Below are 27,942 nucleotides of genomic sequence, written 5' to 3'. Positions count from 1 at the left end.
TCAGGCATTGCACTCATCCAGGGAAGAGTGCAGCAGTGGCAATCCCTGACAAGCCTCTTTAAACTGTAACTGCGCTCAACAGAACAAAGGCTTGATGGGACACGCAGGTTGTAAGCCAACAGCACCTCACTAGGACCCTGAAACCTGCCATTCAGCCCCAAATTCCCAGTGACATTTTGGGACATAACTTTTCCTGGCTCTGCAGCAAAAGGGGACGATAACAAGATCCTTCGGCAACTAGCATACAACAAGGAAACAAAGAACACAAACTTAGCGGTTTACAGAAGTTTTTATTGTTCATTAAGGAAGCTTTTGTGCAAAAAAAAAAAAAAAAAATCAAGACAATGTTCTTCAGAAAGCAACTGCACGTGTCCCCCCAGCATAACTCAAGCGGGTCAGGTGCCACGGTCCACAGGAAGGGAGAAAACTAAAGAGACTCCCAGCACTAGCACAGGATTTCCCCTGGTTCACCTTGCCAACAGGTCACTAACATGAATCCTTCGCTATTAAAAATCCCCAAAAAATTAAAGCCTTGCCAACCTCTAAGAGCAAGTGTTAATCTGTCCCCACCTCCCCCCAAAAATATTCATGTTAAAGAGAACGCCATCCAGTTTAAAAGATCAAAATCCCATACTACATGCCATGGTGTAACACCACCTGTACCTCCAGGGTAGCGATGCTGAAGAGAGCCCGTTTCCTATCTGGCATATCTACCCCAACAGGGATATTCCACTGGAACCACTGCACAAGCCTGCCCAGACAGAAAGCTGCAGGTATTTTACATCTTTAGGGGAAATCATTTTTATTTTTTAAAGCCATGAGTGCTTCAGCATTCTGTACAAATGCAAAGAGGAAAGACAAACCAGTATTGCTGGTCAACACTGCTCAGACGTTTAGTATGTACATATAGTAACCAAGAAGCTGCAGTCAAGTGGTTTTTTCCATCAAACTGCATGAAAATTACTTTGCTCACTGCTAAAGCATTGTCACTGGAGCTCCTGCCTCACACAAGACGCCACAGGAACAGTAGCAGTTGCCGGCACCTTTCTGTACAGGACTGGAATTTTCAAGGCTCCACCTCTGCCCAGCTCCTCCTTCCCAAAAGTCTCCTCAGAGCTACTTTGGTGCCTCTGTTTCAGGGGTTAACTTGTTCAGAACTACACACTAAATGCTGGCAGGGGATGCAAGGTCTGTCTCAAGCAACATAAGCATGATTCTCACTTGAGGCCCCCACACCTCAAGGGCCTGAACTACTTCCAAAGTAGCAGCCGCCTGGAAAAGCTTTTGTTCAGAAGTTCAGGCCACGTCAGCAGGATGCTGCAGAGTCGTGAAAGCCAGGTTGTCAGGTATGCCAGCAGCACTGCCGAATACCTGCTACAGTGCTCCTGCCATCTGACATGTCCGCTTGCTACTCAGATGCATCTCCCAACAGAAATGGGAACTCTAGAAAAAAATTATACTTCAAACTACTCAGAAGGATGAGTGTCAGTGAGAATGGCTGGCAGCAATGCAAACAGCCCACAAGTCTCATAGCACCTCTGAAGTTTTAGATGCCTGAAATATGCTATGAGAGAAACACAGATCAAGGGGCAGTTTACAATAAAAAAAAAAAATTTCCATGCATTCTGCCTGCTATGCTGAACTCACTTTGACATGTGCACAACCCATGCTGTACCTTTTCCCCTCCATCTTCTACTGACCCAATTCACTCCACCTTCTTGGCACCCGGCTGGCTGCGTGTAGGAAGCTGCAAGACTAAGCAGAATTGAGCAATAAAAAAAAAAAAAAAAAAGACAACCAACTGAGCCATTCCTTAAGTATGTCAGCATGCTTCAAAGACTGAAATCCCACTGTACAGGGCTTAACAGTAGAACACCCATGCTGAGACTGACTAGTCCAAGGAAATAAAGAGGACGTGATCAAAGGCTGAGGGAGGGTTTCCTTAGCTATAACACCACAAGCCTAAGTGTGGTCACTCCAATGCAAGTGCATCTTTTTAGGTACCAGTTACTTTGAAAGTTAGCTGGGCACACAAAGTCCCCTCTTCTGCATCTGCAGAGCTTTGAAAATTCCACCTGAAGGAATTGGAGATTCAACATTATCCCTTTAAGAGTTCCCCTACGGTTACACAGAAAACTAATATTTGAGCCAGATGTTAAATATGCAAAGCATGTAATCTTCCAAAGGCTGACTACAGAAAAGATATTTTAAAATTTAGTTGCTATCTTGTTCTTTTTTTAAATTAAAAGATAAGTGTCTTGTTTTATTTCACCTTTGCCATTCTTCCCAGCACCTAAAAACATTTCAGCCTACCAATTAAAAATCTACAACACACTGACTATTTTTAGGAGCATAATGAGTTAAACTGTACAATCAGAAATATCTTTGTTAAGTCAACAATGAAGATCTGATCCTTCAACAGCAGCACTGCTACAGAAGAGTTACAATAAAGGAACCTGAAGGTCAAATTGTTAACAAGGCAGAGAGGAGGGACATTTGAGATACAGCTCTCCGCCAACCTTGGCCCACATTTTTAAGAGCCACAGCAAACTTTCAGAACTGGAAATTCTTCTTCTAGTTCCACACATGACGCTTGCAATGATCAACAGCCTAAAGAGAAAGAAATAGTTTTAAGTTACTGGGAAAAAAGCCTGTCTGCAAACAAGTGTGCATCTATGCACACAATTCAACACCTTATTCTGAGACACAGTCTTAAAAGCAAATCTATTTTTCTTACAATAAGTGATTCCAGAGAGGACTAGAATAAATAATGTCCTCCTCATCCCCACCCAGAAGCTTCAGGAAAGAATGCTGATGACCCTTAGCCATTAAGGCCTGGCAAAGAAAGCATCAGCCCACAGCAATACTGGCGGCCAACTTTTAGAGCCTGATGAGAGGCCATGACACAGTCTGCCAGCTGCAGGAACAAAGACTAAATATAAAGCCCACGTTGTACCTTACCATAGACTCTGAAGTGCTAGCACACAGCTGGGGGACAGGAACAAAAGGGTGACAGAACAGTCTGCTTTAAGAAAGCTGAGGGCTACGGAAAACCCTCTAATCAAACTCAAATACCTTCAGCTAGCACCCTTCTGCTTCCTGAAACTGGAATTCAGCCACTTGAAAGTGTGGTACAGATGCTGGCAAAGTAGCTTATAAGGAGCTATCAAAAGGCCAATAGGAAACTTGAGGCAGAATCCTGCTTTACGTACATTGCACTGAGCAGCAGTCTCCATGTTCTTACACCAGTAACCTGGACCCCAGACACAAGCATCATCCCCCAGGAGAGGCTGTTTAGCTGATCCACAGACCCCAAGTTTCTGTGAATAAAACAGCAACAGAGTCAGCATCTTTCTGCTTGTACCAAGAGATCTCAACTTCGTTATGTTTGAGCTTCTACCTGACTGAGTGTGGAAGCAACACTGAGGTAGCTTCAGGAGCTCCCACAGTATCATGCTCAGCTGACAAATGCAGTCACACTTGCAGCTGAACAATTAGACATGAAGCAGTAATCTGACACAAGAAAGAATTAAGTTACCACAACTGCTCCCTCATACTAAGTTTCGAGAAACAGTTTCTAGAAAGGGACCTTTCTCAAAAGAAGTCACTTTGCTTCTTCTCATCACATTCAGGGCACACCACACCTTGTTACTGAACCTCAACAGTGGGTAGCCAATGGCAGCTCTTTTCTTCTATCCTTCCTTGCACAAGGCTGGCAGTCTGACAGCTGTCCATTCAATAAGCCCAAGGCCTTGCACAACCATGTTTGATCCAAGCATTCAGTCTGCTGATTTTTATTCCAGCAGAGTTTCTGGATGCTAGGCACTGAAAGGCATACAGAAGAGTAGGCAAGACTGTATCGGAGCCCATACTCAATAGAGCGAAATGTAATAATACTCACAGTGCAAACAAAAGTGGGATCCATCACCTCTGCCAAGAGTTGCACAACCACAGGTTCATACTGTTCCACAAACTGAACACACTGTAACAAAAAAAAGGTTGAGAGATTCCTCTGTTAAAGCCATAAACAGACGATACGGTCACCAGTAGGCAGGCATGTACACAACACCAAACATCCCAACAATCACTCCAAACTGATAAACCAGAGGCTTGAGTTCTGCAGATCAAAAAGGACTCAGCATCGTACTAATCACACAACTACATAATTTTTTGCTAGCTCATACCTGCCTGCAGCTGTCTGCAGAAAGGTTATGATGAGAAAGCGGACAAAAAAGGAAGAGAACCAAGCAGGACAGACTCCGATTTGCAAAGCTCTAATTGTGGAGATCACTGCTGTCTCAAGAGGAAAGCACACTGAACAGGCTGGAGACAAACATCCTGAACAGGGCAGAAGCAATGTAGTAATGGCTCTTAAGCACTTTTAGCTCAAGCAATTACTATTCACTTCAGGCCAGGCAGCAGCACAAACACTTCCCATCGGCAAGAGCCAGCCCTCTAGTGGGGAGGCCATTTCCAAAGCACAGACAGATACTGGTATTCTTAGCTGAGACTAACGGCACCAATTAATAAGCAACCCACAGCTATTAAACAGCCTCACAGCGGTCAGCAGGAATAGCTGTTCCGTAGCCACTTTAAGCCTGTATACTGTATGCCTAGTAAACTTATAAGCAGTTGCCACTTGCTGACACTCAGCAGCCACCTAATAAGATTTCCAGGTAAATCTTGATAGCCATAGCCTAACAGGTATTGCTTTCTGCTGTCTCACTGAAATTATGCCAGCCTACTTCCAATTACTTTGTTAATCCCCTGAAAAGGACCAGCGTTGAGGAAAAAACCTTCAGCTGTTCCCACCCACTGTTCTCAGAGTATTTCAAGGCAAACCTTTACTGACTGCAAATTAGTACAACCAGCCAGCCAGCCAATTCAGGCCCTTAAAAGTCTTCATCTATTCAAACGACTGCCAACCCTTGAGGACCAGGAGTGCAAAAACCTAATCTCCCTGCACCCCCAAGTCCTTCCAGCCTCTAGCAAAGGAAGACTGACTACTCAAAAACCACCAAGAGATCCTGCTCTCTCGCTTTTCCAAACACTCTGCAAAATGTTTCATCCTTCTATTCATCTCTATCTGCCTTGCTCTGACTGGAAGGTAGGCTGCCACACTGAAAGGCCTGTGCGGTCCTCCTTTGGCTGCCTCAGATCAAGCTTTCTCCCTCTTTTTCTGTCTACTGCACACGACAAGCCGCTATGCTTTGGTGATAACTAGTAAAAGAAAAAAAAACTTAGGAAGGATCAGTGCTGAGCACAAGCCAGTCCCAGCTGCACCTGTGGACAGTTTGTCTCCAGCCAGAGAGCAAGGTAATTGCTCAAACACAGAGACCTCTATTATGAGTACCTGGACATTTATAGCAGAAGTAGAGACACTTGAGAGACGGACCTAAAATTAGCATGTAGACAGAGCATCAGGTGCAACACTCAAAATTAAGTAAGTGTAATTATCACTAAGACCTAGGTAAACCTAACAAATCAACAAAGACAGCTCCCAGCCATCAAAACAACCACTGCTTTTTAGCCTGCCTCCTGCACAAGCACTTTACCTGATCACTGACAGACTCTGGCAAGAAGTGACAGACTTTTTCCAATAAAGCTTCGATTTCAGCTGTCGTGGCATTCTTCTCTAGTTCTTTGTCTGCATAAGCTACCACCATCTTGCAGATATCACAGAAGCCACCTGCAGGTTTCACTAAAACTGAGAAGGGGGAATAAACAAACACAAAACACCACCACAAATGTCAGCACTTAAGTAGTTCCTCCCAAAAGAAGAAAGGAGGCAGCAAAGTACTAAAGCACATGTCCTCAAGAGATAAAGTCACAGGTGAACTAGCTCATTTTGCAACACCACCAACCTGGCTGCTGCGGAGGCTTGTTGGCTGCACAGCATTTCAGCATAACACACACAGCTTCAGGATTCGTCGCCTCCAAGAGCATGTCAATCAAAGCCTGGCCGTAGACATCTATGAAGTCCTTACACTGGTCTTTGACACTTGCTGGGAAGAGGTAGCAGATCACCTCCATTTCGTGTACAATCTCCTCCTGAAGCAGGATGAGGGATGCATGGCAAATGAAGAACAGAAATCTAACTCGACTCTAAGTACATGTTTTCTTACTCCAACCCACCCAGGATGAAAATCTTGCTCTCATGAAAACAGACAATACAATTGACTTTCCTTCCCCTCTTCCAATACAGCCCCATCTTAGCCAAACCTAGGAAGAAGTACTATTTCCATCACTTACTCACCTCTGTCTTGTTGCTCTCCAAGAGGCCAGTCACTTCTTTCACCATGGTCTCGCATATTTCACACAGGGAAAAAGTCTTCTCTTGAACTGAGGCTTTCTGAGTACACAGAAGAAACATACAAAACAATAAACCAGCACTTTACCACTTTTGACACAACTGGTGAAAGATCAGACTAACAGCACTGACATTCACATGCAGCACACTAATTCATTTACCCAGCTAGCCAGCTTGAACTGAACTCAAAAGGTCATACAGAACCCAAAACCAACCTCAAAGGTCTAAGTAAAAAGTCCTTCCAAATGAACAGTCATTTTGTATGACTAATTAAGACTACAATCCCCAGGCTGTATAAGGAAAGGAGCTGAATTCAGTAGACACAGAAATAAGCAGCCCCACAGTGACTGGAGTCAAGGGAAATTGGAAGTGTGTTTCAATACCGCAAGGACAACATTTGCTAGAATTGAGAGCATCCTCCTGTTCGCAAAAGCAAGCTATAAATTGAGGGACTTGAGGGCAATTGTTTGGAGCCTGTTAATCAGAAATTAACTGTCCTCAAAAAAGTCTTCCCTTTCAAAAAAAAAAAACTAAAAAAAAAAAAAAAACCTCAGCCAATGTCTCACATAAAGGCCATGAGAACCTAAGGTGCTTCTCCAAATTCAAGAGCTTCGGCTCTGACTCTGCTCATTCATCTGCACAGGCAGAGTGCTGTCCCATTTTTAAAAGGGATGGAAGCTAACTCCAAATGTCAAGCAAAACCCAAATCCAGCAATTTGCCCTCTAACATTTGAAGTGTCATTTAGAATGGCTGCCCCACTACTGCTGGAACAGGAGTTCCCATTTCAATCCTGAAATACTACTTTACAGCTTTGGTTTAGCATAGGCTCCACTATTTAGCATAGGCTCCACTATTTAGCAAATCAGTCAGCTCTTCTTCACAGATCAGCTTCAGTAACAAGAGGTGGCCAGTAATGTACATGCAGGGAGACTTCAATTATTCTATGCATAAAAGCTCTTATTTTTCTATTTCATCTAGTTCATTACACCAAAGCAAAAAGGAAGGCAAAGCTGTTGATTACCAAGAGTCTACCTTACCTCCACAACTTCTGCTTTTACTTCACGAACCACCTGAGCTGGCACCAGAGTCTGAAGGGGAACAGATTTCACGGAAGGACAGAACCCAACCATGGCACAAATGTCCTTTGGTTGCTGGAAAGAGATGTATAACCAATTTTAAGAAGTCCAGAAGATTCTGTCCTTTCTACGGAGCCAGTGAGCAGGCACAGAGAACAGTTTTAGAAGGCTCCAACACAACTAGAAGTTTCATTACTACTTCTACTTCAAGTATTGTCAAAGCATTTGATATGGTTATAGGCAGGATAACTACCAAACAAAATTTAGCAGTCCGTTTAGAAGAGGAAGAGGTTAGGCAACATCCATTTAAAAACCCCATTTACCATGAGCTAATACACTAGGCAAGCCCTTCAAAGGAGTTGACTTAAGAGCTACCAACACCAGAACAGGCCACCAGCATCACATTAGACCTGCATCCATGAAGCTGCTCCCCTGAAAGCTTTAAGTAATCACAGAAGAGGCTAATTATCCTGACTTCAGAGTTCACCCAAAAGCTGGAAGAAATGCCTAGAAGAAAGGACTCCTTTTCTCTTTCCACAAACTACCTTCTTTAAAGTATCCAGTAATGTCACATTTTGCAAACAGAAACACATTCCCACGTTATTGAACACAGCCTACAAGAAACAAGAAGTTAACCATGTTAAAACCTAAGTCTAACCCTTTTTACAAGTATCTGCAGGAACTATTTCAAGTATTCTTTTCACAGTAAGAGGGGAAACAGCAGAGACTTAGAAAGCCTTTTCAAAGGCTCTGTGTTTCTCAAAAGTTTTAGAAACATACATTACTAAAAGCAAAAATAAATGCTGGACATGAGCCAAACTGCTCTAAGGAGGCCACATTATATCCACACAAAGTGAGAAAGTAAGTAATACACGAAAGTGAGAGTAATACACAAAACTTGAATTTTCCACCTAAAGTCTACTTAAGCTAAAAAAGGTACCTTTGGTCCTATGGTTAATTAGCAGATCGTACCCCACCCTGTCACCAGGGCATCAAGCTTCTTACAGCACAGGCTTATACAACAGTTATCATGCCACAACCTCATGCACAGGCAAAAGCAGTATCTCAGAGATACACTGCTGCTTCAGACCACTCCAGGCAGTACCTTTAGGTCAAGCCCTTCGGTTCATGCATCGTAAGAAGCATTTCCAGATATTAGTGTTACAGCAACACCCACATACACACAACATGTTCCCTCACAGACAGATGACAGACACAAGGTCTCCCAGGACTTAAATTAGAAGCCCAAATAGCTCTAAGGAGCAGGAGCTTAAAGGCCTCCCACATCTTCTTTTCAATTCATATGCTCCAAACGTCTATACCATTGCCCTAGATTTAAAGGTTAACCAAAAAGAGACCCAGGGACAGCTGCACTCACGCCCTTTTGAGCCCAACCTTTAAACCAGAAGCTGACAGGAGCCACCGGCATGCTTTTTCCACATCTATCCTTCTTGTATGAAAGTGAGCATATTCTATGCTCTACTGGCCAAAACATAATCAAGCTGAAATCTCAATAGCACAAACCGGCGTCTGGAGCTGGAAGTAGGACTGATCCAGTGGAGGAAGTCTATAGTCTTTCTCTGTTTTAATCACATAAATATCCCTTGTATCTGTCAACACTGAGTACAGTCACACCATGTACACAGCTAATAGAGCAAGAAGTAAACTACAAGCTCTTTTAGAGCAAGAAGTGAACTACGAGCAGGCTATCACCACAGGCAAGTTGCTCACCTACCTGATCCTTCTGTTGACAGGGGAGATTGGAGACAGGAAGAAAGGAGAAATTAAAGATAACAGTTAAGAGAAAAAAAATGCCAAGCACTTGGAACTGCATACATTCTTTCCATATAGATGATGGAATATGACATGCTCCCCACCCCAAAGATCCTTAGCATTGCTAAAGCAACTCACATTTAATTGCACAGTGCTAACCAGCATTATTCATCTGAAGTCATTAAAGCATCCTGGGCAAGACTACCTCCAAAGAGTCTGAATAACACTTAGCCGGATGCAAGGTGTGGTCATATTCCAATTTCAGGTAACAACAACAGACTGTATTGCAATGCTTATGAGAAACTAACTAGTTGATGGAACAAAGATTTGCTGCCACCCCCAAATGCTTAAAAAGCAGTATGAGCTTCTAAATAGCCTTGAGTGACTGGAAACAAAAAAAAAGGGCGCTGTATTACCAAATTCAGGTTCAAGTCAACCACATACTCTAGCCATAAATTCACTTATAAATTGTTCATGTTACTTGTGGCATCAAGGCACTGCATTCTCTAAAGAAAATCTTACCTTTGGGTTTGTTTGTGTTGTTTTTTTGTTTTTTTTTTTAAAGGTTTCAAGATCTCTGGATAAAGAGGTACTATGGATGTGGTCACAGGTAAAATACACTGTATGTTGCTGCAGAAGAGGTAGTGCAGTACCACTCACTTTCCATGGCTCCTACTAAGAGCCCAGAGAGCAGGAGTCTTGAGATAGCAATTCCAGAAGAGGAATGTTTTAGTCTTGCTTCAAATAGACACAGTATCTCTAACACTTGAGCCAATTTTGCAAGACTGTGACAAAAACCAACTCTAATACGTTTAACACAGTATCTAGTGAGGAGAGGGGAAGTGGTGTAAGTACAGGACTGAAATGGAGTATAAAGGAACATATGTAATGCATCTTCTGTGTTTCAAAGGACTAGAGTGCCTTTTGCACTGCTGAAGTAGTTCTGAAAGAAAAGGAAAGTGCTAAAGAAAGCATTCTGAGACCAAAGTTACTATCCAATTCAATGCCAAGTTCAAAACATTAACACCAAGACTTACAGAGCAAGGGTTCTCCCCAGACCTATGCAGTTAAAGTTTCCCGTTTCCAAATAAGTTAGCTACACAAAGCAGAAAAACTGAGAGCAAATATAATATTCTACTGATCTTACCATGTGCATCATCATTTGGATAGCCAAGTCAGAATATTCAGAGATATAGCTCTTGCACTACAGAAAGTAGGAAAAGAAAAACTTGTAAATACCAAACCACTTAAGCTGTAGAGTTGATCTAGAATTTTCTAATACATCTCAAGGTATTAATATACTTGCTCTAGTTAGTAACTATTCTGTTGTCTTTCAGAGCTTGTCCCAAATGTAAGATGGCATTTCACATTACACAATCATTGCACACGTAGCTGCTTATCTGATAAGTCCTTTTCTCTTCCTCTCAGGGCAAAAGCACTCCCCCTCATTGATACGGCCACATTACCCTGCCAGATCATTTTTATAAAAAAGGCCTTAAGGGCTAGCAGCAGTCTTAAATCTTTTTCCTCCTCCCCAGTGCCATACACCCCACCCAATTTTCTTGACCTGAAAGTTTATTATTTCAACGTTGTTATACTGCGTAACATGTGACACGCTCTCCTTTGTTTTATTAAATAGAGATCATACTGAGAGGATTAAGTCACATACAGGAATAGATTTGTGAACAAAAAAATAGCTTACCATATCAGACATTCCAGGTCCCAAACGGTCACACTCCTCTTTAGCGTGAGCAACCAAAGACTTCACAAAAGATGAGTTTGTCCTCACAGCTTCCTGAACATCAGTAACCAGCTGAACGCAGTCTTGGCATACATCCCCACTTCCCTGGACAAAGAGTGAAAGGAAACTTAAGTTGACATATCTTCACATAACACATTTCAGAAGCTTCCGTTACTACCAAGTTTTGAAAGCTATTCTGAAGCATATACAAATCTTAATGAATATTCTATAGAATACATAAAAGCCTGAGCTAATACTAGACAAGCTGCTGCTGGTATGTGCACCAGCCACTAGATGGAGATTAGGTACCTACTTGGCTCCGAAACCCGAGATAACTGTTAAGGTACCCAATCTTCAAAATCTCTTGGTTTTGTTACAGACCACAGTGGGAAGGTTTCTAAATCTGGCATAGATCTTACCTGCTCCACCCACAGCAGCTTGTTCTCCACCCACTCGACTGTTTAACTCCCATATCTAGGCTTGCTATCAAGACTCTGCCTCTACTCCCAAGTTTATCATCTGATTACTCCCCTTTGGTAACTACTTGTTCTTTTCTGATCCAGTCTGTCACCTCTGAATTCAGAGATGAATGCCTCCCCTGAAGGGCACAGCTAGCAGATTACTCTGAATGTGGGAGAATTCTTCCTTTGAACACTGGTGCCAAGCTTGCTCTAAGAGAAAACTGTTTCCAGTAAGACCTGCTTGACTACTACAGTCCTGGATGGAAACAGCCCAGCACAAGAATTGTCATTATACACTGTGGTGGTTAATCCTAGATTACAGGTACGGTCCACAGGGGCTGCAGCTGTCATTTTTCTCAGCTTTAAACCCACAGGGTAAAGAAAAAGGTAGTTGTCTGTATGCATCAGCATAAAATTCAATAGGAGACAGTCATGCAGGTGAAGCACATCAGTTTAACCTGTGCCCAGTACAACAACGCCTTACCAAGAATCATCAATAAATTCTTATGCAAAGGAGCACTGAAGCTCTGGAGCAAGAAACATGCACTTCTCTTGCATGCTGGAATAGCGCTGCACCCTTACCTTAGACTTCTGCTTGGGTCTGTCCTGAGGGTAAAGGAGAAGAGGCACATTGGCCATGAAGGGGGATGCCAGTTCAGAGAAATCCAGCTCTGGTATCTTATTGGACTGGAGTTGTTTCTGAAGTTTCATTGCAGCAAGCTGCTTCTGAAGAGACTGGCACAGTGAGAGGGCGCTGCATACAACTTCAGGTTTATCCTAGGTGAGAACAGATACATACATAAAGCTCTAGACTGATGGCACTTTTGTGTGTGCATATGTTTATACTGAAGTTCAGAGTAGAGAGTCATTCAGCTGAAACAATTATCGGAAGGTCAAATGCAGTCTTGAAATTTACACCATTAATCCTTACATGATTGAAGGTTCATATGCACAATATTACGTAGAAGAGAAATTCAGGCATCAATAGGAGCACAACTTAATTCCAATAGTTGCAAATTGTTATCCACTTACTAGCTCTTCTTTGATCATATCCATGATAACTGGTAGGTAGGAGTCTACAATTTCTTTACACTCGGAGACAAGGCCTTGGTCAGGAAGAAACTCACATGTCTTTTCCAAGTAAGCACGGATCTCATCCTATAAGAGATGAGTTAAGGCTATAGACTATCAAAATCTCTCACGTGTGCTCTCTCGCTCACTCTCATGCTCTTTCCGTTCCCAAAACACCCAACACAAAGCCTAACAAAAGCCCCTTGGACTCAGGTAGGCCCAAGCAGTTGGCAGGCAAAACTACAATGAGGTTTTAAACTATAGATCTGTTTTCCCTAGTCTTGGACCTTCAATGCGACCCTGCCGAAGTGAAGACATGAAATAACTGCTTGCAAGACCTCACAACAGAGCTTTGCCAGCACAGAACATTTACATTCAAGAATTAGTGAAATTATGGACTAGTGGAAGAATTATCTGTTTATACTAAGTACTCCCAGGTTCACAGAAAGGAAGGAATGATGACAACCAAAAAAAAGTCCACTTGGTGTAATCATCCACTTCTAGAGACTGAAGTATCCCACCTTTTAAGACTGACAACCCACTGGCACAAGAACAATTTTATTAAACACCTACAGTCAATCAGGGATGTGTTAGAGCATGAGAGGCTCTAGAATTTGCTGATCTCTAAACGAGAAGAGGCTGTTTAAAAGCCTTTCCCCATTTACTCTGTCTCTGGCCCCTTTCAATATTTGCTGCTTAGCTTGAGAAAACATCATGCATACTACTCTTCCACCCCCTCACCTTGCAATCTTGTAAGGCAATGAAATCAAATAGTGCCCTGGGGCAAGGAGAACAGCTTACCTCAGTGCCATTATCCTTCAAAACCTTGCCAGCCACTGTCACAAGTTCCTTACACAAGTCACAGGGGATACTGTTCTGGAGAGAAAAGTAGAGAGTTACTTTGAGACTGAATTAACTAACTGTAAATGCAGTGTGCAAATAACAATGCAAAGAACGAGGGTCACATTTGGAACTGAAGCAAAGGAAGAAATACTGTCTGAAGCTGGGGTGGGAAGAGGTCGTTTTAAATGAAGAGTGAGGCTATTCCGAACATGTCTAGCTCCAGTTTCTTCAGTAAACATGGTATGAAGAAGCGAGCAAGTGGCAGCATGCCTATTTCACCTAGCCCCACCTCCCTTGAAGTACATTGCCTCCAGAAGCCTTCTCTTGAACCTCTTTTACCTTACTCCTTGAAGAGTTCACACTTACTAGAAATCTAAGAACTTTTTGGGCATGCTTCACTCAGTTGTGCGCTGCCATTCTGAAATTCCTCCCTCCCCAATCTTTTCCACAATCTGAAACATACCTCGGCACAGATATAGCAAAGCTGGAGTGAACGCATCTGTAAGTAAAATTCCTTTCTCTCCCTGCCCTGCCATCCCCAGAAAATTGTGAAACAATATCACAAACTGCAGCTACATCTAGTAAAGCAGCCCTCACACTTAGTGTAAATGCAACTTGAAAAGCAACACTAAATGTAACATTTGTACCATTAATCAATCTCATGGCTTTAATAATTTAGCATATGCTGTGTCTTTTTTTGACCATTAACTTAGGAGAAAGACCTAAAGAAGCATACAGCTTTTTTAGTAATAAGCTTACTAGTTTGGCATTGCTCAAGTTAAGAATAAGAAAAGGCTTTACGAATTAGGAGTCAGTTTAATGAAGAGGAACAGTCTGAAATCCACCAGCTCCATTCCACACACGGCTCATGATTGTGCAACAGGTCGCAGAGAAATCAGCAGACAAGTTGTGCAAGGCACAGAAGTGGGAAGAAACTTTTATCTAGCACTCAAATTAAGGCAGTCAGATTAATTCTAATTGGAGAGTTCAAAAATCTCCATCAGCATATGAAAACCAGCTACCTCAACTACAGGTGGGAAGAAGTCTCAGTAGTTGATACTTACTACAGTAGGCTTGTTCCAGACATTCTGCTGGCAGTGTTTCACTGCTCCACACTGCGATGCTGTCCGAATGCTCTGACACCATACTTCTGGTCCCTTTATGCAGTCCTTCTGCCACAAAACGGGGCTCGCCACAGCTGCCAAAACAAGAACCGTTCTTTCACATACTCGAATGATTTCCACCCAGCGCAAGGAGGCTAATGCTGTATGGAATAAACACCATCTCTCCAGTATGCCACTTCAGTTTACTAGTATTTTTAAAGCACGTTTCAATCCAGCAATTTCTGACCTGAAACATGAGTCTCAAATACAGATTACACAGCCAAAGAACTCAGAAAACCTCTTTAACAGTTGAACTTCCCTACTGAAATGCCTGTGTCTCAGCACTTCAGCAGTCCATTCCCCCATCATCAAACTTTTATTAAAAAATTTTGAAAAACCCCAACAAAATCCCACTTTGCTTACCACAAAAGAACTATCAGATGACTTGAAACAGAGAAACTGCTCACAGCAGAAATGTACGGTTCAGACAGCTGATTCCCAAAGCTACAGCCTCCCTGTTCTTCTGTCCTACCGTCCTTGCAGTTACATCTAGCTTCTAACTGTTGTCTGTATTCCTTCTCCCAGGTGAACCACCCTTTTCATATAGAGCCACTGAGAGAATTAGGAAACTAACTGGATTAGAGGCCACAACACACACATAAGTGGAAGACTTAAGAGCCAGGTGCAGACTGAAACACTGACCGTAAACAGAAAATTTCAAGTCAAAGCAAAAGAGGGACTGAAAACAATGTGAGACATATTCTATCGTAATAGTTTTTAAGCCCATTAAGTCTATTTAGACTTTGTTTTCTCTTGGTCAGTTCTTTAATGGTATACACAGAAATTTGTGGGGGTGAAAAAAAGAAGTACAAGTCCTTGTCCAGACATACCTCCCACCCCACACAAAATTGCCTTGCAACCTACAACATTTTGAAGTAAAATACAGAATGCCATTTCTGGACATTGTTCCTAAAGAAATGTAAAAAGTCTGCACCATTAGTAAGTAATAGGACAAGTTAATCAACTGCACCTTTTAGTTGACTTCCCAAGCTTGTCCTTTTTTGGGTGTGCTATTTGGACACCCAGCTCCTCCAGGTTTTCTAAATCCATCCTTATCTGTCAGCACGCCTAGTTTCTTCAGCAGTCAATCTCCTATGTTGCAGTAACCTATGAAGAAGCAACTCCTAAAATCCTACAAGAGACAGGCTCCAAGGAAATCTGTCACGGTCTAAGCCTACAAGACACTGCTGTCAAAGTTTAGATTAAAAAAACCACCACTAACCCATCCAAACCTATTAGCTATATAGGTGTTGTTTAGGAGCCATTATTTTTACATCAATGCCATTTACACATCACAAAATGCTGTAAAATTACATTGTCAACCAAGAAGCACGAATTCAAACTGTTGGATTCCTACAAAGTTTCTAGTAAGGTTATGACAGATGAGCTATTACTTTCCCATTTCTCATGTCTTGGTTCTAAACAACCTGATGATCAACTTAATGGCTGAATTACCACTGCATCTACTAGGTACGTAGCCACTACACATCAAAAAGAGCCAGATAAACACTAATTTGTAGGTGGCACTCTGCAGCCTTCTCCTATTGATTTATAGAGCCTGTTTACACTGGGTTTCACAGAGGAATGACCCATTTATTTTAAGGAAAACATGCTTTGCATGCTTAATTTTCTACACAAGAGCTCAAAGTTTACCATCCTCCCTCCCAGCAAAAAGCCTAGATTGCCTATTAGCCTTCAGCAAGGCAGCACACTAGGACTGCGCACAAGACTGTAGGAACAAGACTTCAAAGCTTCCAATAATGTATGGTTAGCACAATATTTACAGACCACCTATTCCAAATTACAGCATTATTGATCTGGAAGCACTAAGAACAGTTAAGTTTCAAAGTCAGAATGGTCAGCCAAATAGCTGTCAGCTCTGGCAGGATGACAATAACCACGTGTACGTTCAGTTGAGGGAAAGAGTTATTCTTCCCTTTCAAATACTGGTATTGGACAGTGGTGGGAAGGCTCTGCAAAGCAGAGAATCAAGCTCTGGCTAAGGTCAAGCAAGACCTTGACTTTAAACAGTGGAATTAACAGCTTTCACTATAGCTTTTAACCTATGCCTTTAGTTCTGGAAATCAAAAGAAAATTACTCCCCCTCCCATTCGAAGCATACTATAGAACTACAAAACTAAATTATAAAACTACAGTAATAGTTATTCCAAGTAGTTTCTCAAACTCTTAATCCAAGAGGCCATTTAAAACCCAAGCTGAGGAATTCACACCATAACTTGCACCAGTTCAATCTCCCAGATCTTAATGAACTTTCAGGTTTTCTTTGGCTTTTTCTATTAAGATCCTGCCACTAGTATGACTTTTCAAATCAGTACCACCTTTAGCAGAATGTCTAACAGCTAGTCTTGTTCTTTCTTCCTCATAGCCTCTGACCTGGTCAATTTAAGTACAGGACAAAAGAAATACTACGTGTCAGATTTATGCTTACTTATCAGCTTTTTTGGCTGTATGTCTCTAAGAAATTCCCTACTGCATGGCTTCTGTATCAAACACATGCTCACACAGAGTCAGTCACCAACGCTTTGACTTGCCAGGACACAGCAAAGGGTACCGCCAGAGCAGCAGGGTTTTGTAAGGTTACAACACTGAGGCAGAAGAAAACTGAAGAGCAAAGCAGAGGTGAGCAGAGTGCAGGCTGCAGATAATTCTGTTCAGGAGGCGTGGAAGAGTCTTAAAATTAGATTGATTTTTGACAGTACATTAACTGCTTGATGCCTCCGATTGCTCTGCTTCCCTGCAGTCTCACCAGTCTGGAAGGAGAAAAAGAGTAATTTCTCAGAAGAAGAAACAGAACACATCTAAATTTTTTTCAGATTCTGCTCAAAGCACTGCTACTGGCCACACAGTCACTTCACATTTGAGAATAAGGACACTAATGTTATCTGCAATCCTCTACAGGAAGACCAAAGACAAAAAAATCTCAGAAGAGCTGGAAACCAGCAAGGACAGTGAAGAATGAGAAGCATCAAACTATTCACAAGCCAGCGAACACTGAAAATCAGTTTTAGGATGCAAGTAAGCACCCCGAAGACCTTCCCCACTTGTATTATTTGAAGTCTTCACTCCTGCACATCAGAGCAAGATGAAATGCAATATACCTACATAGCTTTTCTGTCAAAAAAGCCAACAGATTCAGGAAACCTGAATCAGCTATGCCATGAGGAGGAACATTTATCTACAGAAAACAGAAAACTGAGGAACGTAAGTGTCCTTTCAGTTATAAGGTACACTGGTGAAGTTCTTTCCTTGCAAGTAGACAATTCTACAGTTGATGTTTTCCGTACATCATGGTCAAACAGTGACTAGGCAAATTTGTCTGTTAGGGCCACACATTGCTGGCACATTGTAGAAAGCAGCTACAGAACACATATGATGCGCACTAAGGATGGCTTCTTTTCTTCCATGTTCCACAGTGGATTCAAATATAGTTAAGCTCGGATTAGTTTATTCTGTATTATGCTGAATTTTTTTATTACAAAACTTAATGTCTAATATTAAAGGATGTACCTTCACTACAACAGTATCTAGCCTCCCTTTCTGACTGTCCTTGGAAAAACAGAAACAAAACCAAAAAATTCCACATTAATTCAGATCTTGCAAATTCAGAGAACAGCAGCCTGAAATCCTTTACTGTTCCCACAGCTTTTTCCCTTTAGCTTGTTCTCCTATTTTTTTATGAAATAGCATTTTTCCTCAATATATTAATTCCCATTAACATACTTGCATATTTGCTTTTGTGGTAAGACATTGTGCTGTTTCACAACAGAATGAACAGTTTTGAGTCTTAACAGTTATCTTGCTGTTCCCTCAAAATAGCCTCTGCCACAAGAAGAGCGACACCTTAATGTGGTATTTCACATCCCCAGAACAGCAGCTACTCAAGTGAAAACAAAGTCCTGTCAGTTACCTCACACCACTCTTAATGCTTGCTGGATAAACTCAATGGGATTATCTTCTTAGATACCTCTGGGATCCCTTTATTTCATATATTGTTCTTTTATCTAAGTAATCCATTTTTAAATAGATTTCTCCTTTCTCTGTAGATTAACTCTCAACAGTCATACACCATGCCCACCTAAACCTGCCCCCCTTCCCTGCAGTTCTTGCAAGCCACCATTTTTAGAGCACCAAACAAGTTTATCTGTGAAAGCCAGGACGTTTCTTTACTTGTCCTCTTCACTGGTTCCTTCCTTCTTGAACCGCTTCAGAGATGTGGTTTCTTCAATTTTTTTAAAGGAACAGTCTTTGCTCCAACACATTTTTCCTAAATTAAGCAGCAAAAGGAAACGGAGGAGGAAGGAGAAGGGGGCATGGAAAAGCAATCCACATACAGTGTCTTTAGATGTGAAAAACTTCAGCTTTCTAGCCTTCAGACTTCTAGCCAAGTTGACAGCCCACAGGCACCCTAGGACCCCTGCATACACTTGCAGCTTCTCCAAGCAAACACAAAAAAAAAGCTTCATACCCACTCTGACCTTTCTGATGCTCATCCCTGGCAGACAAGAGAAGTCATCTCACAGAACAAGCAGTGCCTCAGGAACACAGCCTGAAGCCCAACAACATAACCAAAACACTCTAAAAGACAAAGTGTAACAGCAGAAAAGAAAGAAGAAACCTTTTCTTTGAGGCCCAGGTGAGAAACCTAGCACTGCCACAACACCAGTAACACAGTCCTGACAAGTGACAGCTACTGTACATCACATGGCACTCTGCCAGGAATTCACACAAAAAAAAAACAGTTTAAAGGCTGTGAAGATAAAGGGAAACCTGCAACTTGCACACACAGTGGTACCATCCTACTTCAGCAAGCACGCATGACTCCCTGACAGTTCTTCAAAGCAGCAGATATTATCACCTTCTCCCTCAACACTAGGTATCTGGAATGGAAACAGTAACATACAGTCTGCAGCTAGGGAAGTAGAGGTGACAGCTCCCTCAAACAATACCACCTCTTCTACCTGGAAAGCTTAGAACCATGCATATGAAAGCACAGTTCAGTTCTTCACTCCTCTTCAGAGAGCAGGAACGTAACAGCATGCTTATAATGGCTGGATTATCAAGGACAGCTACTGGAAAATTAAGTAATCACCTTCCCTGTGAATAACCTTCCCTCAAGCATTTGTGTTAGTTGTCTTCCAGGGACAGCCAGCCTGAATTTCTTACTGAGATTCTCTGAGAAAAATTCTAAGCAATCCCCTCCAAAGCTATACTGAATCTACTAATGAGACTTTTGTGTCCATGCTTGTAAGTTAACCCCTTACATAAGCTTCTACAAACAGGGATTCTATAAGGCCCAGATTCCCTAACAAGCCAGAAGGTAAGCCAGAAAACTATACCGTAGCACACAAAGAAATTCAGCTTAAAGACTTAAACCTCCTCCAAACTGCTAGGAAAGCCTTGGTGCGAGTAGTATTTTTACAGACAGATTAACCTGCAAGAAAAGGAAAGCGCTGAGCTGCTGTTCACTTTAATTGGTTGAAGTCAAATGTAGAAGGTAACCTGAGGTGCTGCCAACTCTCATATCTTTATGACACCCTAATTTGTTCCAAGTGAATAAACATATTAATCAGCAGAGATACTCTTTCCCAAGCCCCATTTGGCGATGTTAAAAAGAACAAAAAACCAAAAAAACACAACTATTATCTCCCAGAAATGCCCACAGACCGAGCGAACACATCAGTGTCTGCCATTCTGTGCTGTTAGTTACCGACTTCCCCACTTCTTTTGATAACTGCAAAAGCAAAGTGTGTTTAAGTTAAAGATGTCAAGAGGGATCAACTCCTCTTCATCAAATCTTACACAGTGTCACCAAGTCAAGGAGTGACCTCAACTGGAAGTTATCTGAAGGGCTCAGTAATCCACTGCCTCTCTGGTCAGTTAGTAAATCTAAAGTTTCAAAAGTTGTAACTGCATCACACACTAGTAACTCATGTCAAAGGTCTACTATGCCTCTGGATTAACAATGCAGTAAAATGACCGCATATTTGAGAGATTACAGGCAATTTGTGGAATAAACAGATGAAACCTGACTAGCTGTTATCAGTAATCTAGATGTTGATCAAAAATCTGTCTTCCTGTCCAATATCTACTAATCAAGTATCAAGCTTGAAACGTTTGTAACTAGCACAATTCACAAGTAATGAGTTTTGAGTTTGCCTCTTCCTTAAAGTGGGGAACACCAACCTCATCTTGGTAAACTACTTCTGCTGTAAAACACTGTTCCTACCTCAATGAGCAAAGACAGCAAAATCAGCTCTACTGTCCCAGTTACAATGAAGATTACAAGAGAATAACAACCACATTGACCAGAGGTTGCTACCAGGTTGCCAAGCAAGCCAACTTCTGCCTGAGATTCTTCTATGACAGAATCTAGAAGAGGTATTTGGACATCCAAGGGCATCTGGTAGTCATCAGGTAGTAAGCAGTCCCATACAGTATGTTAAGATTTCCCCAAGAAGTTAAAAGAAGCATTTTTCCCCTGCGGCAGATCCCTGCAGAAGTAAGTCTGAACATTTTGCACATACTTGTTGTCCATCTCCACTCTTTCTGGTTTTCTTTTGGAGTTTTTTTGGATGGGTGGGGGGACAGATTTCATGTGAGTCTCGGCAGAAATTCTGTATTTAGCATCCCCCTTTCACCAGGCAAATATATTCACACCACAAAGAAAAGTCTGCCACTTATGCAGAGAGCCACGTCTGTAAGAGCAGACAAAGTTCCTGGCCACAGGTTACACTGCAGTCCCAGCAAAGCACAGGTGAAATTGTAGAAATGTCAGAAAACAGGGCAGTTCAAGACACTGCCAGGAAGAAACAGAAGAGTTGTCTCAGGAGCAATGCTCTTTGTCACACTGCTGCCAGAGAAGTGCTTTAATGCAGAATGAATGCCAGACACGGAACACAACTCAACAGCAAGCTCCCTTAGAGGAAAGGGAAGATTTCATACCCCTGCAGCTGAGCAAAGAAAGTATGCCAGAGGGATGAAAAGGCACATTTTAAAGAGCAGCTTCAGGAAGGACAGCAGTTAGCGATGGAAGAACCTGGAAAAGGCAACCTGTAGCACACAAGGTGAAAGAATAACCTACCCAAGAGCACAGTGATGAAGCAGCTGATAGCAGGAAAGAAGAAAGTGTTAACCCCCTAACATCTGTATACTAATAGCTTGCATCCCAAGGTGAACACAGTCAAAGGATTTTGAACCGTTAACATTTGAATAAAGCAAGCCTTGAAATCTCATTGCAAGATTCATTTACTCAGCATCACCAAGAAAATCTCTTTACATGCAGACTTTTAGAGTAGCAGAGAACAAAGTTCAAAAATCAGTGAGGGTAAACAGTGTAAAGGGAGACTCCTCACTCCAAGAGAAAGAAAAATACTGATATCTGAAATTAAACATTGCTCTGTGACCAAATACAGAGACAAGCACTGCCTCAAAATATACACACGCTTCAAAGACCACAGAAGTACCCCTTTCAATTTGCAACAGTAACTCTGATATCTTAATAGCAGCAAATTAACTGCATACAAAAGCTGCTACATAAAGAAAAAAAATTAAACAGAAAATTAGCATCAAGTGAATCCTTAAAGAAGCTTTTTTTGTTATGTAGTTCTAAGGTTGCCCCAAACCTGCTTTGAAGAATCAGATCCACATGAGTTATTGAAACAAAAACCCACTGGCAGCCAGCAGTAACTGGCCCTGCTTCCCCCACAGAAGCAAGTTAAAAATCTTCCTGCACCTTACACTGGAAAACCCTCCCTAAAACAGCACAGACCAGCCTCCCCGAGAGTCCCAACTGACATCACCATCACCTGATGGCAACAGTTTTGCTGACAGGCTCCCACTCTCTTCTTCCACCCTCTACTTCATCTCTGATTTCAGATATTCCCAGAACTACTTTTGTGGTATGCCAAACAGCAGAAACTGAGATTGTAAAAAGACCACATAAGACTTCAGAAACTCTGCAGATGCAATCGTACATTTTGCCAAGCGTGACCGTGACCAGGCAGAACAACTTGCGCAGCTCCTCCAGACAACACCAAGAACAACTCTATTTATACCTCTTCTGCAAACAAGGAGGAGATTGTGCAAGGGCAGGTTTACCCAAGCCACATGACCAGTGCACTACCAAAGCCCCACTTTGTTATGTGACAGGCATAAAGTGCCTCGCACCCACAGCATTCCCTATCATTCCTCTAAGAAAACAGGGACATATTTTTTAGACAGTAGGCGAACAGTGGAAGGTGTCTTATATAATCTACAGTAGTGGGCTGCACCAACCTAGCTTTTTTGTCAGAAACCACATTCCCAACCAGAACAAGCCTGCAAACTACAGCACGTAATCCCAATTATCTGCTTTTTCCACATCCTCCAGAAAATGCATGTCAGACTAACTCAGCCTTCCACTTTCCTGTTCCCAGATGTTCTGACCAGTGTTTGTTAGGGGAATTAAATATTAGCTTGAAATCTTTGGAAGAAGGAAGATTAAGTCTACTATTTTAGCAAGGATGAAGTAATCGCATCCTAAACTTCTTACTTTCTACTTCCATCTTCACTTTTATTTTACCAGGAGGAAAAAACAAACACAGCTCAAGAGAAACTGACTTGTTTTAACTGCACACCCAACCTTCCCCCTTTCCAGGTCTCAAAGACATGCAATAATCAACATGCGTATCAGTAGTCCAGAGATCCCAAGTCCTGTACACCCTGTTTTAATTCCTTCATGTCTCCCTTAAAGGGAAGATGCACAGAAGCACTGTAAGTAGGTCAACCAAAACCCTCATGGCCTACCAGCCATGCTGTAAGCTAGCCAAGTAACTCCATTAGGATACGCCAAGGGTGGCTAGATTTTGATACAGCTAATTAGTCAGCTTAATAGACTAAAACAGCATTTCAGGTCATTACAGTAAAATCTTCAGAAAATCCTACACAATACTATCATAGGTGAGCCAATTAGTATTCATAACAGAACCTTGGTGAAAAAAAAGACAGGTGTTTATTTGTGTTAAAACAGTGACTTCCTAAAGAAAAACAGGCCTAACAAGTCTTCTGCCATACTCAGCTGTATACACATGCCTTTAACAGGTAGACCAAGCTAATTCTCGTTGCTGAACTGGTTTCTCATTACAATTTCCCTAAATACACTAATGAGAAACCTGGTAGATACTGCAAGGCAAATCCTTTTCACTTTTAAAGCCCAAGAAACTACAATTACTTTAGTGATTCGGAAACAGTCCCAACAGAAATGATTAATGATGTCAGTCAATTCAGCGCAGAGCAGACAGAAGTTGTATTATTAAAGCAGATAGATATGCAGAAAGATTTTTTGCTTCCTTGTTTCCATCCTGAAAAGTCTGAGATTCTTCACTAAATTGTCCACATATCAGTATGTTAAAACTCCACTTAAGTACAAGACTATTGCACAATCATGCATGATCTCAGAGGCATAAACTGCAGTCTGCCAGCTGGTTATTCCTATCACTTTTAAACAGCTAGTCAGGCTTTTTTTTAACTTGACTTGTGAAATATGGCAGGTTAAACTCATAAGCAAATAAGCTCTAGGTTTAAAATTGTCTCATTTGAAGGCAAATTATCCAAAACATTGTGTGCATCGCTGTATCAGACCTTCAATTTTGGGGGTTCTACCCATTCCATACCACGACCTGAAGGTGTAATTATCCCTCCAGTCAGTCTATGAATCATTTCTGTAGATCTGTCTAGCTTCTGCAAAGCACATGATACAAGCATTGTCTTGTTTAACCTCTACTTCTATCGCTAAAGGTATTTTATCAGCTATTGCCGCCACCACCTCAGCAACAAGTAACAAAGCAGCAAGCACCAAAATTAGTGGAATTTTCCATGTGGAGCAGAAGACCCTAATGAAATTAGACTGCTAAAAGCATGCAACAGAAAAGACTACCTCCTTCCATCTGAAAGAGGATTACAGCCATCTATCCCTGAAGTGCCAAAGATAGAGTTGCTGGCAGAAAAAGTTTCTACCTATTGCTCTTATTTGGCTCTATGAGGCAATAGTTGCCCGATTCATCACAATATCGACACAAACCAACCCAAGGCTACCGCTGTGGGAAGTCATTTTCCTAGCGCAGCAGGAAAAGCTGGTTTCTCGCCAGGACTTTCCCCTTCTCCCAGCGTTTACCTGACGGCTAACCTCGGGTGCCTCCCCCCACCCCAAATACCGCTTTGCCACCGCTGCCACCCCGGCGGCGCCCTTGAAATGTCCGCTGCTGCTGCTGCCGCCCCCCGGCCCCAGGCCCTGCTCCGCCGGCGGCACCGTTAGGCCCCGCACCGAGCTGCGCCACCGCCGGCGGGGTCCCGGCCAGAGGCTTCCCCGCCCCCCTCCCTCACCGCTACCTCCTCTCCCTGCACTTTCGGCAGCCGGGCCCGACCGTCCTGCTGGAAAAGGAACGGCCTCAGGGCCGGCCGGCCTGCCCCCCGCCACCCCTCCTCACAGCGCCAGCCGCCCTCAGCCCGCTCCCGCCCGGCCAGGCCCTCGGTGGTGAGGGAACACCGCCCGCAGGTCTTCGGGGCTAAGCGTGAGGGGGACGGGCAGCAGGAGGCGGAGGCCAGGCCGGCAGGGCCGCTTACCGGCGGCCAGAAGCCCGAGGAGGCAGAGCAGCCACCGCGCCATCGTCCCCGCGCCCGTCTGCAATGCGGCGCCGCCGTCACCGCCGCCCCCCCGCCCCTATAATAAGGCTGCGCCGGGCAACACCGCGCACGCGCGCCCGCCGCCCCGCCCGCTGCGCATGCGCGGGGGAGGGGGCCAGCGCCTCACCCCCCCCCACCCCACCCCCACCCCACCCCGCCGCCTTCTGAGGGCGCAAAAGTGGCGGCGGAGCGCCGCAGCCGTGGCTCCAGGGCCTCCTTTGGGTGAGGGGCTGCGGGCCTGCGCCGCTCGAAACGGCCCTGCCTGGCCGCAGAAAAGGCCCCACAGGCCGCACGAGGCGGTCTGCGCAGCGCCGGCCCGGGGCCCCCCGCAGGCAGCGCCCCTGAGGCGGTGGGAGCACCGTGGGCCCCCCCCAGGGTCGCGTTCAGCTGCGGGCATCCCGCCGAGGGGCAGGCTGGCACGGGGGGGTGCCACCGCAGGGCTCCCACTTGGAGGCTTCACACTCTGTTAGCTGGGGTTAGGAGGTGGGGGGTGCTTGTGTGTCCCTACTGCACCTGGCAGGCTCCTGCTCGCTGTTGTCACTGGGCAGCTACGTATCTGTGTGGGCCAAAGGAACAGCGATCAAAGGTACAATTAAGAAAACTTGAATTGACTTGATACCTCCTAGCCTCTTGCTCCTGCTGCATCCCTTGTGCCAATTCAGCCAACTGTAACAACAAACAAAGAAAAAAAAAGGTAGTATTTTCCTACTGGATAAACAAACCGAACCAGCTCAGCTGAGCTGGTCCCTCTAAGGCAGAAGCTGGGATCACCAGGACTGCACAGAGCTGCTGGACCAGCTCTCCTCTTTCAAACCCATGTTCAGGCTTTCTGTTGCTGAAGAAAGGGTCCTGATAAGCTAGGTGCTTCTCACACGCTGGAGAGCTTTGCTCGGATACCCCCTGCAGCCCCACCATAACTCACAAAACTAGTCATATCTGAAGCGTTCAAAATCTGTGAGGTTTACCATGCCCAGTTTGTGAAGATCTTCAAGGTACTGACCTTCATCTAAGGGCATACATGTTGTTACCATGTTGGGTGCCTACCTACATGTTCATTTTTCAAGGACCAGACTTGTCAATAACGTTTAAGGTTCAGTTGCAGTTTAAAGGTTAGGAGGAAGTGGATCTGTTCTGTTTGTCAGTCTATACCAAACAGGATAATGCACATTTCTCCTCTGCTTATTAAGATCTTAAAATTAAGAGCCCAGCTAAGAAGCTACCGTGAGAGGCTTGTTATCTCACTCTTCTTTGCAAGACACAGCAGGAGAGCTTGATGCTTACCAGGGCCTTTGCCCCTTGCCAGTCAGCACTGCTTCATTCGGAGCCTCCCAAGCCTCTATGCTTGCCATTACTCAGGTAATTCCCAAACTGGAGCCAGACACACCCAGACTGAATCAACAAGGCAGAAAGTCACCCCCAACAGCAATTTTGGCCCGACTAAACAAGCAACCTTTGGTGCTAAAGCAACCTTACCTAGGCAGGGCTCAGCCGTACCTCTCTTATCTTGGGAGCGCGCACACACAAAGTGTTGATGAGGCAGCTTGAATTTCTACCCAGCAGTTAGCTGCTAGCTTAGGAACACAAAAAAACCCACCAGCTTTGTGAAAAACATTTCAAAGAGGGGTTAAGCAAGACTGGAACAGGTAAGCTATTTCAGTGGGCAGGGTGTTTTTCTTCTGGGAACTGAAGGACAGGGGTAAGGAAAGACTAGCAGTGAGCTAATGGGTGTCACCCCCAATCTGATCTCATTTAAGGCACCAAGACCACCCATGCTAGCCCAGGTTTCCCTGAAGATTCACCAGTTCCAGTTCATCTGGGGACTTTTTTTTCCTCTCAAGTACAGAGCATATAATATCCACCCAGCAACTTCCAGCTTGTCACCATGACATAGCTTTCCTGGTTTAGCCATACTGCCTGCTAGTTTTCTCACATAAAAATGGGATTAAAAAAACAAAATGGCATCAACTGCTCAAATACTGGGCATCTGCCATTGACAACAGGACTTTACAAAAGCAGGAAACCCCAAAGGGCAGCTCACCCTATTGAGACCAGGTCCAGCTTACAGATGTGAGGACCAACTGCATGAAGAGACACCTTGCAGCGAGGGCGTGAGCTGCAGCAGCCTGCTGTCTGCCTGCCACCTTCCGCTTCTGCAGAGCTTCTGCTCAGATTTGGGTTTTTTCCCTGAAAATAAACCTCCCAGATAACGTGTCAGATGAGTCTTCTCAGGAAGGACCGTGGCTTGGTGGTAGTCAAATACAGCTGAGTCACTTTTCTGTGGCTAGGAGAGAAGGAGGCCTTCCTGGCCCAAGCTTGATTTTCAGTCCCCTTTTTTGGGAGACCCATGCTCTGCGTAAAGTGAGTAGGAAAGGCCCATCCTCCCTCAGGCTGGAAAGCTGTGGCCAGACAAGGGACAGTCCTGCAGCAGAACACATGACTCACATTCCAGGGGCTGGCGTCCAGAAGCACTGCCTCCCCTACCAACCAGTTGGACCAGGCTGGCACTGGAGCCCAGCTGGCTCCAGAAAGCCTGGTGCTCGGTTTTATCATGCCTACGGCACACAAATTCCTTCCACTGTCACCTCACCCTCCTCACACCCAATTCTCCGCTTTGCATAAGCGGCGCACATGAGGCATCTCTGTTTGGCAATCTTGGGAGACCAGCCAGAGGCCCCTGCAGGCTCTGGTTTTGCAGCCTGCCACTGCGAGATCGACAGAAGTGCTCTCACTGAAAACAAAACAAAATAAAACTTAAAATAAATAGAGGCATTTTCTGCAGCAGCCTGGCTTTTGGTCCATTTTGCATTTCCACTCAGACTTCAG

At 43.7% G+C, this 27,942-nt stretch overlaps 1 protein-coding gene across 10 annotated transcripts; it reads right to left on the bottom strand.

Moving 5' to 3' along the window:
- Nucleotides 1–274: 274 nt before the first annotated feature.
- Nucleotides 275–25,170, bottom strand: LOC119153199 (prosaposin). 10 transcript variants are annotated; one of them, XM_037399295.1, is made up of 17 exons: nucleotides 25,060–25,170; nucleotides 14,341–14,474; nucleotides 13,235–13,309; nucleotides 12,395–12,520; nucleotides 11,945–12,139; nucleotides 10,863–11,006; nucleotides 10,308–10,364; nucleotides 9,123–9,131; nucleotides 7,933–8,001; nucleotides 7,349–7,462; nucleotides 6,257–6,352; nucleotides 5,865–6,051; nucleotides 5,556–5,707; nucleotides 5,354–5,395; nucleotides 3,902–3,982; nucleotides 3,213–3,320; nucleotides 275–2,610 (listed from the first exon to the last, which is right to left on the bottom strand). In XM_037399295.1, the coding sequence occupies exons 1-17, from the start codon at nucleotides 25,100–25,102 to the stop codon at nucleotides 2,575–2,577; spliced, it is 1,668 nt and encodes a 555-aa protein (XP_037255192.1). In that variant the 5' UTR covers nucleotides 25,103–25,170; the 3' UTR covers nucleotides 275–2,574. The 10 variants fall into 10 exon arrangements, with proteins under 10 accessions (XP_037255192.1, XP_037255193.1, XP_037255194.1 ...); XM_037399296.1 differs by having other exon boundaries at nucleotides 5,556–5,701; XM_037399297.1 differs by having other exon boundaries at nucleotides 5,556–5,689.
- Nucleotides 25,171–27,942: the final 2,772 nt, after the last annotated feature.

Source organism: Falco rusticolus, chromosome 9 (assembly GCF_015220075.1).
Source record: "Falco rusticolus isolate bFalRus1 chromosome 9, bFalRus1.pri, whole genome shotgun sequence".
Taxonomy (NCBI): domain Eukaryota; kingdom Metazoa; phylum Chordata; class Aves; order Falconiformes; family Falconidae; genus Falco; species Falco rusticolus.
This window is presented reverse-complemented; position numbering and strand designations above follow the sequence as displayed.